Source organism: Hyperoodon ampullatus (assembly GCF_949752795.1).
Source record: "Hyperoodon ampullatus genome assembly, chromosome: 18".
Taxonomy (NCBI): domain Eukaryota; kingdom Metazoa; phylum Chordata; class Mammalia; order Artiodactyla; family Ziphiidae; genus Hyperoodon; species Hyperoodon ampullatus.
In genome coordinates, this window is record NC_136931.1 from 18,739,437 (window position 1) to 18,753,817 (window position 14,381).

The 14,381-nt window shown below is 52.5% G+C and overlaps 1 protein-coding gene across 3 annotated transcripts in view; it reads right to left on the reverse strand.

Annotated features, from left to right (window-relative positions):
• Positions 1 to 3,211: 3,211 nt before the first annotated feature.
• PRMT7 (protein arginine methyltransferase 7) overlaps positions 3,212 to 14,381 on the reverse strand; it is a gene marked incomplete at its 5' end in the record, with an annotated part of 44,683 nt that continues 33,513 nt past the window's right edge. For 2 of the 3 annotated variants that reach the window (XM_079723339.1, XM_079723341.1), the window contains 10 exons: positions 3,212 to 3,462; positions 3,701 to 3,797; positions 4,724 to 4,884; positions 6,199 to 6,273; positions 7,590 to 7,751; positions 11,415 to 11,504; positions 12,180 to 12,227; positions 12,617 to 12,700; positions 13,702 to 13,837; positions 14,250 to 14,377. In XM_079723339.1, coding sequence (XP_079579465.1) covers positions 3,283 to 3,462; positions 3,701 to 3,797; positions 4,724 to 4,884; positions 6,199 to 6,273; positions 7,590 to 7,751; positions 11,415 to 11,504; positions 12,180 to 12,227; positions 12,617 to 12,700; positions 13,702 to 13,837; positions 14,250 to 14,377 — 1,161 coding nt within the window. In that variant the 3' untranslated portion in view covers positions 3,212 to 3,282. Of the gene's footprint in view, positions 3,463 to 3,700; positions 3,798 to 4,723; positions 4,885 to 6,198; positions 6,334 to 7,589; positions 7,752 to 11,414; positions 11,505 to 12,179; positions 12,228 to 12,616; positions 12,701 to 13,701; positions 13,838 to 14,249; positions 14,378 to 14,381 lie in introns of all 3 variants that reach the window. The other variant, XM_079723340.1, reaches the window with a different exon arrangement.

The window sequence follows — 14,381 nt, forward strand, 5'->3', positions numbered from 1 at the left end:
GAGACAGGCACAGCAGAGCCTGGAGCCTCCCTTGGAGACTCCATTCTGGGCAATGGAGCCATAGACAGGAATCCAAGGAAAGAGCATCACTTTTTTACAGGAAAAAGGGCAACTCACGGCATATGGGGGGAGGGGGACTTCTGGTTTTGAAAATGATAGATTTGTAGCTTCTCTTCTGTCAAAACCAACACATCCTCTTTCTGCCTGATCCTGTCTCCCCTCCGGACACCCTTCTGGTTTGGGACCAATCTTTTCCTGGGGACTGTCCCCACCATCCACGTGCTGGCTGAGCTCAGGAACCGTCCACCTGCCTCTGGGTGGGGCTGCGGCTCTGTCCTCCCAGGCCAATACTCAACAGCGACCCGATCTGGGGGCCCTGGACAAAGGGGCTGGAAGCCAAGGCACAGAGCAGCCTGTCCCCTCACCAGCGTGCAGGCTGGGGGTGGCAAGGCCAATGGCCACTGCTCGCCCCAGGCAGGGAGTGGTACTGGCTGGCATTCACTCTGCCACCATGTGACCAGGGCCAGCCCCGGGCACATGCACACAGCATGGCAGAGCCTGCAGGTGAAGCCCACAGCTCCTCATCCCACGGCAGCACTGCCTCTGCCCACCTGCCTTTTTAAACTCACCTGGGGACACCCCCGAGTCACGCTGGGAGGGTTTTGTCTGCTTCCAGGTGCAAGGCCCCTTCGACTCTGGGAGCTGTTACTGACATCTCCCAATGGTCTCCCCTCCTCACAGCGCCCCAACCAATGTGCCCGCCTGGCTTGAGGCCAGTTCTGCCCAACAAGGCTGGGGACACACCAGGACCATGCTGCCAGGAGCCTCCTGGTGCCAATAAGCTGACGCTGTGCCTTGTCACCCACTGAGCTGCAAGAGGGACCCAGAGGGGGCCGAGGCCAGAGGCGCTGGAGTCAGACACTCCTGAGAGCCACACTCACAGTGGCACTCTGGTTGGTCTGAATGCCCCTGGCTGGGGCAGCAGCTGAGCTGAGGGCCTCACTGCTTGGAGCACTTCCCTGGCCAGGCCCCCAGTCCCACCCCCCCCCAAGTCAAGCCAGGAGGGGCTGCTCACCGTCTAGGGTGTAGTCCTCCTTGGGCTCTCTGCTGCACCCCTCCTCCAAGGCTGTGGCTCTCGGGGCCCTGGCTAGGCTTCACTGGGTCGGAGGTCTCCAATCCCAGAAGCAGCCAGGAATCTGCTCACAGGTGGAGCTCAACGGGGCAGATGTGATGCCTAGATGTCTGGGCCTGAGCCAAGGCCCCTAGGCTGCAGGTCATCTGTTTGCCCAGGACAGCAGCGGAAGCAGGGCCAGCGCTCCTGAAGCAGAGCGACTCCAGCACAGCTTTCATCCCTCAGAGGAGCCGCCTGCCTCCCAGGGCAGCTGTGGGGGGAGCCAAGGCACAGGGGGCCATGCTTCTCTCCCTACTCACAGGCCGGCCTTAGGCAAGTCATAGCTCCCTGTGCCTCAGTCATGTCCTGTCCTAACACGGTCGCCTCTGCCCAGCCTAGTGTCCAGAGCAGAGCTGGCCTGGCTCCCCCCTCCCCCCGCACCGCCCTCTGGCAGGGCCTCAGCACTGAGGCCGCCATCGCCCAGCCACGAGTTTCATCAAGCCTGTGCACCCCTGGGGCTATGTACAAGCCAGACTTTTCCATTTCGATTTTTAAAAAAGAAAGAAAAGAAATATCTCAGATGTTTCTGTGGCATCTAGGCCCGGGAAGGACGGACCAGGGGTCACCCAAATCCCCAAGGCCCCGCACCTGCCCCGGGCCCAGCCTCCTCCAGAGAAGGCAGGAGGCAGGGGTCAACTTCGGAAGAAAACGGTCATTTCATTTGTCCAGACCACCTTGAGTTTTAAGTATGGATATTAATCTTGATGCTTTTTAACTATTGTATTAACTTGCTGAGATTTAGAAATACTGTTTTAAAAAGGAAAAAAAGACTTTTTTAATTTCTGTATTTTTTTCTGTATTGTATCCTCATGGGACATTAGGGGTTTTATATGGTAAGCACACCTGAGGTTTTGGTAAGAACATTATCAAATATATATCCAGAAGATTCTTCCCTAGGAGAAAAACAATCTTGACACCTGATAAAATATTTTGAAAAGAGAGGTGTTTTTTTTTTTTCCTTTACTGGTGCTGAAAGGATGGATAATGAGGAAAAAATAAAACTGTGAGGCTCAAGGCTGGTGTTCTCCACTCATTTAAGTGAAAAGCTGGGCTGAGCCCTGCTCTGACTCCAAGGGGCTAGGCGGCCAGGCGGGGCTGTGGGGAGACCACTGTGGGGGGCCTGCCTTTCCTGCCTCTCCCCACAGGATGGGCACAGCCTGAGTCTGCCCTGAACCACCAGGAAGCCAGGCCCCTTGGGTCCTCTTACTCCCTCTGGAACTGGGAGTAAACAACAGAAGGGCACCTTGAGTGTGGGAAGAAAAAAGGCTGGGGCCTCCTTGGGGCTCTCTGACCTTCCCTGGCAAGGCAATGTCGGGGTGACTGCACTCATACCCATCCGCCCCAGAATTCTAGGGGACGAGGTCCTTCTGCTAGAAGAGGGGCACGCGGGAAAGGGCCGTACCTCTTGGCTCCCTTCTGATGGCTGGTTTCCTGGGTCTGCCTCTGAGGAACTGCTTTGGGACAGCCTCCTCCCTATCCTCTGAAAAGCAGCCTGGTGTCCAGGTGCTGGTCTTGGTCACCTGCTGGTGCTGCACATGGAGGCCAGACCCTTACAAATGTGGATTGGTGCCACTACTTAGCAAGTGAAAGGGTCTGAACTCGGTCCTTGGCCTGGCCCTGCCAGGGTCTTCAAGGCCTGGGGCCCAGCCATAAGTCAGCGACTCTGCCCCCAGAAGCCCCTCCTAGCTGAAGCAGGCAGGTGGGACTCAAACGTTCCCAGTGCAGGCCAGGCTAGGCCAGCTCCCACGAGAGCAGCATGCCCGCCCCAGCACTGCATAGCCAAGAGCAGCCCAAGCTGCCCAGCTCAGTCAACTCTGGCTCCGCTCCCTGGTTGGGCAGGAGGGACGCTGTAGCCTTGGAGCTTTCTGAGCACTTCATAACCACTGCAGGGTGGGCTCCTTGGCCCCTCCTCAGCTCCAAAGCCATCCCCGCTCCCACCACATCTGGAGCAAGGAGCCGCAGTGCAAAAACACAAAAAGGGAAGAGGTCTCCTCCAAGCCCAGAGGCCGAGCCGGGCCCTGAAAGGAGAGGCGCCTTCACCTTCCTTCACAGAAAGCCACACCATTCAGAGCCTGGCGCCCTCCGCCACTTTATTTCTCAACAAGTGAGGGTCAGCACCCACGGTCCAGGGCATCTGAGAGCGTGAAATCCACGGTGACATCTCCAGTGTGGGGGTGGAACTCCACGGTGTAGGTGACGGTCTGGGGGTCACCTGGTGGCACTCTGGGGTCTAGTGTGGTGTTGAAGAAGTACACGGCCTGCTTGCAGTGGGGGTTCCAGCAACAGTACCCCTGCAGGGGAAGCAGCAAGAGGGCGGTGAGGGCTTCTGACATCCCAGCGCCCTCCTGGCCAGCCTCTAGCCCAGGCAGCTCGTGGTGGGAAGCTGCTGTTCAGGGCCGGGTGACCTGGGGCCACTGAAGAGTTATCATCTGGCTGAACATGCCAGGAACACCTGGAGCGCAGGCAGGTGGCACAGCAGCACCTGCTCTCAGGGCCGGCCCACTCTGGGACCCGCGCACACAGCACTACCTTGTCCTCCGCAGGCTTCAGGAGGCCGGTGCTGACCGTGCTGTCCGGGGTCAGGTGGTATTCCATCCACAGGACGGCCCCGTGGCTCCTCCCGGGCCTGGGGGTGAGGGTGGGATTGGGGGTGGGAACGTTGGGCCAAAAACAAACAGCCGCACGAGAGACTGGCTAAGCATGGTCATGGCTCCCCTCTGCTTTTCAGAAACCTCTCGTCTCTTCCACTTCCATCCTGCCCAGTTAGGAGGCTCCTAACGCTCCACCTGACTAAAGGCAACTCAGTAAAATGTTGAGCAAGAAGAGCCACAACCCAAAGCTCCCACTAACTCCCCACAGCCTGGCCAAATACTCAGAGTAACCCTGGGGCAGGGCCAGCTTGCTGCCGGACCAGCCTCCTCGGCCTGAGGTCAGAGAAAGGTTTGGCTCAGAAGGCTCAGAGAGGAGTCCAGGCATCAAAGTCTAGAAGATCTCTCCCAGATACTCTGGATGGCAGGCACAGATGGGCAACTGCCCTGCCTCGTCCTTGTCACAGGAGCCCAAAGGGGCTCTGGGCTCACGGCCTCCACCCAGTTAGAAGAAAGTTTTTCCTCCAGGAAGCAGCAGCCCCTCCCCATGAAGGGAGCTAGAGCTGGAGCTGGATGGGCCTGACCATGCATCACAACGACAGCCCCTGCCAATTCCTAACCTGCTTTAATTCCCAGGAGAGTTCAGGAATAGGAGCTAATGGGTAACCATAGCAACCAAGTTCACATTTCTCTGCAGCTGTGTGTAACATGCTGCTTAGCTCAAAGGAAGCCTCAGATGTGGGAGGATCTGAGAGAGCCCACTGTGGCTCGCTCTCCCCACCCAGAAGCTGTGGGGACCCACTATTCACTCAGGGCCACTTCAGGAAGAGCAAGGCTGAGACAAGGACAGCCATCCCACCCACATGAAAGTGGCCAATGTAAGTGCTTAGCCACTCGGGCAATAACTATGAGAAAACAACCCTGCCACTTCCCCCACTCCCCCCACCTCGGAGCCCACACTCACCTCCTCAGCTCAATGGCACCCTCAGCACAGACAGGCTGCGGGGGGACTGGCTGCCGAAAATCAAAGGTCAGGATCTGCTGGGGCTCGGAGCGGCTGCGGCATGGGTACTCCCACAGCGGGTGGGGCTCGGCCTCCTTGCTCTCCCTGAAGTCGAGGGCGTGCTGAGAAGGGAAGAGGAGGCAGGAGTGTACAGAGACAAAGCCGGGTGGCCAGGGAACAAGGCCATGTCCTCGTCTCCAGAGTTTATCTATGCCAGTGGCCCCTAACCTCCATGGCCCTGGTCCCTCAGGGTAATTGCCACGGTCACGTGGGGCAGTGGGTCCTCGCAAAAGACCACAGGTGCCTAGCCCAACCAGCTGGCTTCTGTTCCTGCCACCACTCACAAGCCGTTTCCTTGGTGAGTCACTCTAAGCTTCATTAACTCCCTTTTAAAACTGGATGACTGGGAATTCCCTGGTGGCGCAGTGGTTAAGAATCCGCCTGCCGATGCAGGGTTCGATTCCTGGTCCGGGAAGATCCCACATGCCGCGGAGCAACTAAGCCCATGTGCCACAACTACTGAGCCTGCGCTCCAGAGCCGCTAAGCCACAACCACGCGCCTAGAGCCTGTGCTCCACAATAAGAGAAGCCACCGCAATGAGAAGCCCGTGCACTGCAACGAAGAGTAGCCCCTGCTCGCTGCAACTAGAGAAAGCCCGTGTGCAGCAACGAAGACCCAACACAGCCAAAAATAAATAAATAAATAAATTTATATTATTAAAAAAAATTTTAATATTGTACACAATTTTTAAAGGTTACTTTCCATTTATAGTTATTACACGTGTGAATTTTCTTAATACATAAAAATGGGATGGTGCTCCCTGCCCTGCCCTTCTAACGGGGCTCATGACTCTTCACATCCACCCTGGCTGAGCCAAATATCGCTGGCACTTTCATGGCTGCTCTGGGTTCTGGGAGATGCAGACCCTGGTGGCTGACTCGATCCCCTACTGACGTACAAATAACCCTGCAGGACCCTCCTTCCACATCCCACCTCCCTCCATGCTCTAGCACTTTCCCCTGGAATGGAGTCCCCAAAATGAAAATGGCTGGCTCAGAAAGTTGCCAAAATTGCCTTCTAGGGAGACCATCCGAAAAGAGAACAAGCTGTTGGCACTGGCAGGAATGGTTCCAGTGGCCTGGTGGTGGACGGGCCCCAACCCAAAATTCTGATTCAGGGGTTCCAGCCCAGGGCCTAGAATGGCCTAATACCAGCCAGACTTGGAGACCCAATGGCTCTCAGGTTCATGCTCATGGTGAACCAAGTAGAACAGATACACCTGCCCTCGCTGCCCCCAACAGAGGAGCTCTCTGCACGCTGCCCGCACTGCCCAACCCAGGTCCCTCCATGGAAGCCACACGTCCCCATCAGAAGCCTATGGCCATGTGGAGTGGGTGGGTGGGACACTGTGGGTGGGAGCTGTGGTCCTGCCTACCTTAATCATATCATCCATGATGTGCACATTGAAGCCTTCACAGTCACCACAGGGGCTCCGGATCCTCCACAGGTCCTGTAAGGAAGGCACAGCCTTCACTGACACCCACCCAGCCAGGGCACACCAACATCCGCACTCACCCAATGGGGGCGGGTGGGCAGGCACGCCAAGGGTTCTGTGGGACAGCACAGAGATGTCCACGCCCACCCAGGCACACGGAAGTGTGGTGACAAGAGCAGGAAGGGTAAGTGAGGTCAGGCTCGGGGGCTGCCCCAGGTCCAAACCTGAGGCACATCTTGCTGCTCCTGCAGGCCTGGAAGAAACGTCCACAGTTGAAGGGACCCAGAAGACACCAAAGACCCAGGATGGTTCCTCAAACCTGTAAAGCCCCCCATGATCCCAAGCCCTCTCCTATGAGGGACAATCGGCCAGAGCTACCAGGATAGTGTCTCTAACTCCCTCCTTGTCCATCCTGAACACTGGTTCATTGGGAAGAGCTCTATCAACCAGTTCTCGAGGCTCTACGCCTATAAAGAGAGTGTGAGGACAGGATCCCAGGAGGGGACCAGAGGTGCACTCAGGCCAGTCAACGTTGCATCCTCTGTCTCTTGGACGTATGCCTAGGAACAGTATCATTCTCCACATTCCCTCTTTGGCCATGAAAACCAGAATTTACATGGAATCTGATCAAGTGAATCAATAACACAAAAGAAATGCCCAGAAAATTAAGTGATGGAACCACTAAGCTACCAATGGATAAAGCCGTTCTTATCAAAGAAATATCAAATGACGTTCACGCTACATTTCAGGTTAAAAGCATTTCAAAATCCTTTTAATAAAAAATGCCTTTGCCAAAATGACTTTGTGACTGTGGTTCTGCTTTGATGAGAAAATTAAAATGAAGCTTTTCAATTTTTCTCGCATAAAGAAGCTGACTCGCCATCTCAAAATGCTTTTAACAACGGGAGCCTCAGCTCTCTCTTTTTTTTTTTGCCAGAACAGTCACTTTATTAACAGAAAGCGGGGGGCAGGCCCCTTGGCCCAGCGTGGCACGGGCTGCGTGTGAGGTATGGTAACAGAACTGGAGCCTCAGCTCTTAATGACAGCAGAGCAAGCTGCACAGCTTATCTTCTGAAACTCTTAATTTATATTTTAAAATTATTCTGATAAGCCATAATTGTAAAATGACAACACACAGCCATTTCCATTTCATGTGCCAAATTACTTCATTTTTACAAAGGCAAGCCTCTTCTATTCAGCCCTGCAGTGTGATGACACAGAAAAACAGAGGCCCAAACTATTAAGACCCTAGTTGCTCCATCTGCATCCAAAGTCTTTACAAGAAAACAAGGTCCCCCCATCCCGCGCCCGAAAACTTCTGGGTGGCCTACCCTGAACTCCACGACCATCATGTGCAGCGAGGCAGCCTGGGGCATCACCACAGCGCCAGGCGCCAGGTGCCTGTCCACAGCAGTCCGTACATACCAGAAGTACAAGTTGTGCCACGGAAGCAGGCTGGTGGTGAAGAACGGCTCACCCAGGAGGAGAGAAACCTGGCGATCAGAGCAAGAAGCAGGACCAGGGCGTCAGAAGGATTCGGCTGAGGAGTAAAGGACAGGTTACAAGTTTCACAGGCACATTCATTCATTCACTCATCCACTCGGTCAGTCAGTCAGTCAACAAGCATGTCAAGGTCTGCACCTGCCCTTGAGGATACAAAGATGAGAAACAGACATGAGCCCTGCCCTCAGGAGTGCAGAGTGGAAGGGGTAGCAGACAAGGCTGGGGGCCATCCTCAGAGAGTGCAGTAAGCTCGGACAGAAGCAAGGAAGGGGCTCGTGGAGAGACTCTAGAGGTAAGAGCATAGGGAAGGGCTTCCAGGATGGCATCCTGTAAACCCTACTCAAAGCCTTATCATGACAATTTATTATCAGCGCTAGTCTGTCTCCTTCACCAGGCTTGGAGACCACAGAAGTAGGGACAGAGAAGTGGCAGCACAGTATTCCCAGCACAGCACCTGGCCCAGAGCAGATGGTCAGTGAAGGTTTGCTGATTAGATGAATAAATGCATGAACAGGAGACAGAAAAGCAAAGGAGGAGGGATGGGCAGAAGCAAAAGCAGGGATGTGAAAGAGAGCAAGGCCCTTTGGGGAGCTTGTCAGACGAGCAGGTGGGCTAGGACGGTAAAGGGCAAGGCCACAGAGGTGGAGAGAGGCCAGGTCACCAAAGGCAGCTGATGACAGGTAAAGGGGACTGGACTCTGCCCTGGAGGCAAGAGGGGATCACGAAAAGCTTTAATCAGGGTTTAATATGAGAAGGAATGTGCTTTAGAAAGATCCCTCAGAAGTTCCCTGGTGGCCTAGTGGTTAGGATTCTGGGCTTTCACTGCTGTGGCCCACGTTCAATCCCTGACTGGGGAACTGAGAGATCCCACAAGCCGCACAGTGTGGCGAAAAAAAGAAAAAAGAAAGATCCTCAAAGTATGTAGGAAGTAGTGAGGCTACCTGCAGGTGGAGCTGGGGACAGGACATGACTTGGGCGAGCACTGCTACAGTCCAGGCAAGGAGTGGGGAGTCTGTGTCAAAGGGAGGAGAACCAGACAGCAGATGCTGAGCAGCCAGACCACCCAGGGCTGGGCCCAAGCAGACAGGCATCAAGGACAGGGCCAGTCCAAGATGACGCATGGGTTCCTGGTTGAGATGACAGAGATGCAGAAGGAAACAATGAAAACAGAAAGGGGCTGGCCCTGTGTATTCCCTGCTCCCCCCAACATTGAGGCAAGAATGCCCACTCTCACCACTTCTACTCAACAGTGACCGGGAGTCTAGCCAGTGCACCATATCAATGGCTTTCAGAAGTTAAATTTTCTTTCTTTCTCTTTTTTTTTTGGGCCGTGCCGTGCGGCTTGTGGGATCTTAGTTGCCCAACCAGGGACTGAACTCATGCCCCCTGCAGTGGAAGCGTGGAGTCCTAACCATTGGACCGCCAGAGAATTCCCTAAATATCTTTTTAATCCTCATCTATAAGGGAAAGAAAGAGCAACTTGTACACGAGTGATCAGAGCAGCATCCTTCATGGTAGCCAAAAAGGAGAAACCACCCAAATGTCCATCAACTCTCCATCAATATGGATAAATAAATGTCCATCAGTACGGACAAATAAAATGTGGTATAGCCATACAGTGGAGTAGTATTCAGCAGCAAAAAGAAATGAAGTATTGACTTATGCTGTAACATGAATGAACTTTGAAAGAAGCCACCTACGAAGGACTATACGTTGCATGATTCCATTTATATGAAATGTCCAGAATTGGCACATCCATACAGAAGGAAAACAGGCTAGTGGCTGCCTAGGGCTGGGAGGTTGGGGATAAACAGGGAGTGACTGCTAATGGGCAAGGAGTTTCTTTCTGGGTGATGAAAATGTTCTAAAATTGATTGTGGTGATGGTTGCATAATCTTATGAATATACTAAATCACTGAACTGTACACTTTAAATTTCTTTGCTGCATGAACCATATCTAAGAAAGCTGTTCTTAAAAAGAAGGCATGGGAGGAAAACAGGCAAAAGGCTTAAATAGATATTTCACTAAACAAGATATAGAATAGCTAATAAGCACATGAAAAGGTGTTCAACATTATTAGTCATTAGGCAAACACAAATCAAAACTACGAGACATCACGACACACCCACTAAAATGGCTATGCTAAAAAAAGAGAGAGAGACAATATGAAGTGTTGGTAAAGATATGGAGAAACTGGAACCCTCATACATTACTGGTTGGGATGTAAAATGGTATACCCGCTTTGGATAACAGTTTAATAGTTTATTTAAAAGTTAAACAGTGAATTCCCTGGTGGTCCAGTGGTTAGGACTTGGCACTTTCACTGCTGAGGGCCCAGGTTCAATCCCTGGTCAGGGAACTAATATCCCACAAGCCATATGGTGCAGCCAAAAAAAAAAAAAAAGTTAAACAAAAATATCACACAAACCAGCAATTCCAAGCCTAGGTAGCTAAGGGAACCGAAAACACAAACCCTCACAAAGACTTAACATACCCATGCTCACAGTAGCATTATTCATAATAGTCAAAAACTGGAAACAATCCAAATGTCCACCAACAAGTGAATGGGTAAACCAAATATCACACAGCCATACCCTGGAATACTACTCAGCATTGAAAAGGAACAAAATACTGACACATTCTACAACACGGATGAACCTTTCAGCCATGAACAGTGAAATAAGCCAGACACAAAAGACCACATATTGCATTATTCCACTCACATGAAATGCCAAGAAAAGGCAAATTTACAGAGACAGAAACCACATCAGTGGCTGCCTGGGGCTAGGGGCTGGGTGATGGAAGTTCTAAAACTAGACAGTGTGACAGTTATATAATTCTGTATATTTACTAAAAAATCTTCCAATTGTACACTTGAAATGGGTTAACTTTATGGTATGTCAATTATATCTCAATAAAGGGGTTAAAAAAAAGGTTGGCAAGAAAGATGACAGGTTCCAGCTTGAAGGGCCTGTGGGATATGTGAGATTTGAAGACCCGGCTTGGACACCCACGATTCCCACATGGGAAGGGATGTGATGGTCCCGAGAGGAGATGCAATGGAAGAGGAGAGGACAGGCAAGGAGAGAGCACCAAGGACACCTGCAGGGAAGGATCAAGTGAAGGAAGAGAGACCGATGAAGGACTGAGAAGGAGCAGCCAGAAAGAGAAGAGGAAACCCTGGAAAGGCAGCCTCTTAAGGGCCTAAAGAGAAGTATGTTGAGGAGGGAGAGGCCCCTGTTGTGAGGGTGCAGGAAGCCAGGGAGATGAAGCGGCAGGGAGACCGTGTCTAGCAGCTAAGGTTACTGAGGGCGGGGAGCAGTTTCGGAGGCACACGGGGGACTGAGGAACAGATGGGAGGCGGAAGCGTGCACAGCAGTGCTGTGAAGGGAAAAGGGAGGGGACACGATGCGCCGAAGTCGCTCCCAGCAGAGCCCGTCTGCCGTTGCTGAAGGAGCGGCCATTAGCCACTTGAGAGCTGTGCAAGTATTTGCTCAGCAGGCATCTCTGCAAACCTCACCACACCCTCAACAGCGGTGAGCCCTTAGCTGGTGAGTGACTGGGGGACACACGGTGAGGTCCGGAGAAGGGGGCAGGCGGGCTGTCTCAGAGCCGTGCTGTCCAGAGCAAACACAGGGCACTCACTACTTACCTTTTTACCCTCCAAGTCTGCAGGTGTTAATAATTCAGGCCGTTTCTCTATTATATTAATTGTATCTTCCAAGTGGTTAGCCTTGAAGATCTTAGAGAGAAAAACAAAACTATTGTTTTTGTCCAGAAAAAGAACATCTCAGTTGCTTTATTTGTGTGCAGTTCTCTGGCCAAACAGTTCTGGAGCACCACTTCCAGCTGCTTTGCAGAACTTCTCCCATCCAAAGGCCTCCTACAGACCTCAGATGAGATCAGGAGCAAAATGTCGTAAGAGCAAAAGAAATTTCTCTTGCAGGCACATTGGCAAGACTTAGCTGTAGGCTTGTAGTTCTGGTGGAGGTAGATTATCCCTCAGAGAGGGAATCACTGGCCAGGAGGAGAAACACTGTCACAGAACCAACCAGTCAGGTCAGTCTGTTGAGCAGTGACTCCGTGGGTGCTGGTGCCCCAGAAACAAATCTCAAATTCAGTTCTATCACCACGAAGATTTTAGTTTTTTTCGTTTTATGTGAAGTGAGGAGAGAAGCCTACATTTCTTCAACCACAAGAAACAAAGTAGAGTCTAAACGCTCACTGCTATTCAATGACAGCCCTAGAAGACCTCCAGGCCAGCTCTCGACTCAGGAGTCACAAGAACTTCACTGGCAGCTGCTACTCCTCCCAGTTCCCTTGGTACCAGCACTGCTTCAAAGCAATCAATCCCAGACTCAGGAAGGCAGGCCCCACAGGCCCCCTCATTATTTCAGTAACAACAATTATCACTTACTTTTTTCATCAGTCTATGAGAAGCTGCTGAATTCTCTATCGTAAATACCTGAAGAGGATACCATGCTATTAGTTGTAGGAGATGCACTTAACAGAGAAAGAAAACAAAGATTAAAATGCAACTCCAAGGCAGAGGACAATATCTAACTAACTCTACCTGTGCTCATTATCCCCCTGGGACAGTACAACATTCTGCGCTGAGCCTAGCGAAGCGGCAGACTCAAACTCCGGAGCTGTGGCGATGGGGCAACAGCTATAGCCTGACTCCTGCCCGCACACGAGGCAACAACCCCTCAGCCACCAACGCAAGCACGCCTGCCACATATGTGGCAGCTGCACTTGAAAGAGCTTTAGTCACAAAACTGTGTACCCAGACCACACCACACCCGAACTCAAGAGTGGCTGTCAGGAACCTGGTAGAAGGCACATGTCCAGTACCTGCTCTGCCCCAAGGTGATGGGCCAGCATGGAGAGCAGACTGCCATCACTGACGCACAGGCAGACACTGTCCGGCTTAAGCACCTGCAGAAAAGAACAACCTCAGCACAGATTTTCTTACCATGTCAAGAAATTCCTGTTGACAAACTGACAGGAACATCTCCCATCTGACCCACCTCACTCTGTGATTATTCAATCTTGATCTCCTCCTCACTCCATCCCCTACATGGCCCGGCTGGATCTTCCTATGCCCTAACATCAGTCATACCTGCCTTCCAGGCCCAGGTGGTAACCAGCACCCCCCTCCAACACACCCACCTCCCTCACCTCTCCCCACCATCAGGAAAGACTGTCCTCAAGCCGTCCTAGAAGGCCCAGCTGAAGGGCTGCCCTGTTTATCAGAGGCAACCTCCCAATCCACGACCACAGGCCTCTTCCTTACCTGGTCACAGCACAGAAAGCTGTGGGCACATCAAATGACTCCCCAAAGCAGGAATGCCTTTATGGGTCAACAGATCCCTCTGAGAGAAACTTAGGATGGTTGGGACCCTCCCTCCCCCAAAAAATGCATGCATGTGCATACATGCACACATATTTTTCTGCATATGACGCCAAGGGGTCCAGAGACCCCCATCTAAACCTTGTGTGTGGTCCCCAGGCTGAGAGACCCCTTCTACAGGTAGCAGGGAGCAAAGGTCTTTCAGGAGAGTTACATGACAAAATTTACATTCTAGAAAATTTTAGAAAGGAAGCAGGAGATGAGAGGAATAATGGGGTGGCTGAATCCACAAGGATCACGCAAAGGAATTGCTGGTGACCATAAAGGCAAAGTGTCCAGAGGGAAGGCAGGGGCCAGGAAGAGGCTCCCATAGAAGAGCAGAGAACAAGCCCTCAGGTAGTCCAGAAACAAGCTCCCTGGCCTCTGCCCGAATACCCGCCCAGAAGGAGCCAGCTGAAGCCACTCATGGACAGAGAAGGGAGCACAGAAAATAAAACCAGCTAATCATAAGTGAGCAATGAGCTCGGTCAGGTCCATGGGACAAACCTCTCCTGGCCTACAACCACCTAAGGGGCTGAACACTTACCGTCCTCAGGGCCTGGACGTATTGATCAGTTCTGTTCTGATCATTGATCTCTCCAAACCGAGGCCGGTTCCAGAGCAGGTGAGCCTGGCAGTCACACACAGGGCGTGCTGGGTGGGCTCTCCCATCCTTTTCGGGGCTGGGCCAGGAAATGAACAGACACAGGGTGATGACCTGCTAGGCACCAGTGAGCATGAAGGCACGGCACAGGGACCTGCCCCAGGGAAATCGAGATGGAGAGGGGACACATGCATGGTCCTCTAGGGGGCAAGAGTCTAGGCACTGGCTGTAGAGTGGGCATTAGAGGTTGGAGGGCCCTCCAATTCAAGGCTTCTCATATATATCTGCTCCAAATGGGGGTCCTGCCACTGGCGCAGCCTCTTCTGAGTACACACAAACAGGCACTGAAATACCCAGTCACAAACTTTCACTCTTATTCTGTTCAGATACAAATGTGCCCACTCAAACCTCTACAGGGTCTGTACAGGGAATTTATATAAAGGCACAGTGTCACAAGCCTAATGCCCCACCCAGTGAGGCTCGGGGCACACCTGGTCCTCTGGAGGCTGTACCACACACAGTAGTCGTCGTGGTGGGCTACCAGGCAGAGGGCTGAGCCCTGGACAACGGGCTCCTCTTCTGGCAGGAAGTACACACACTGCATCCAGTGGTCCCGCCACTGA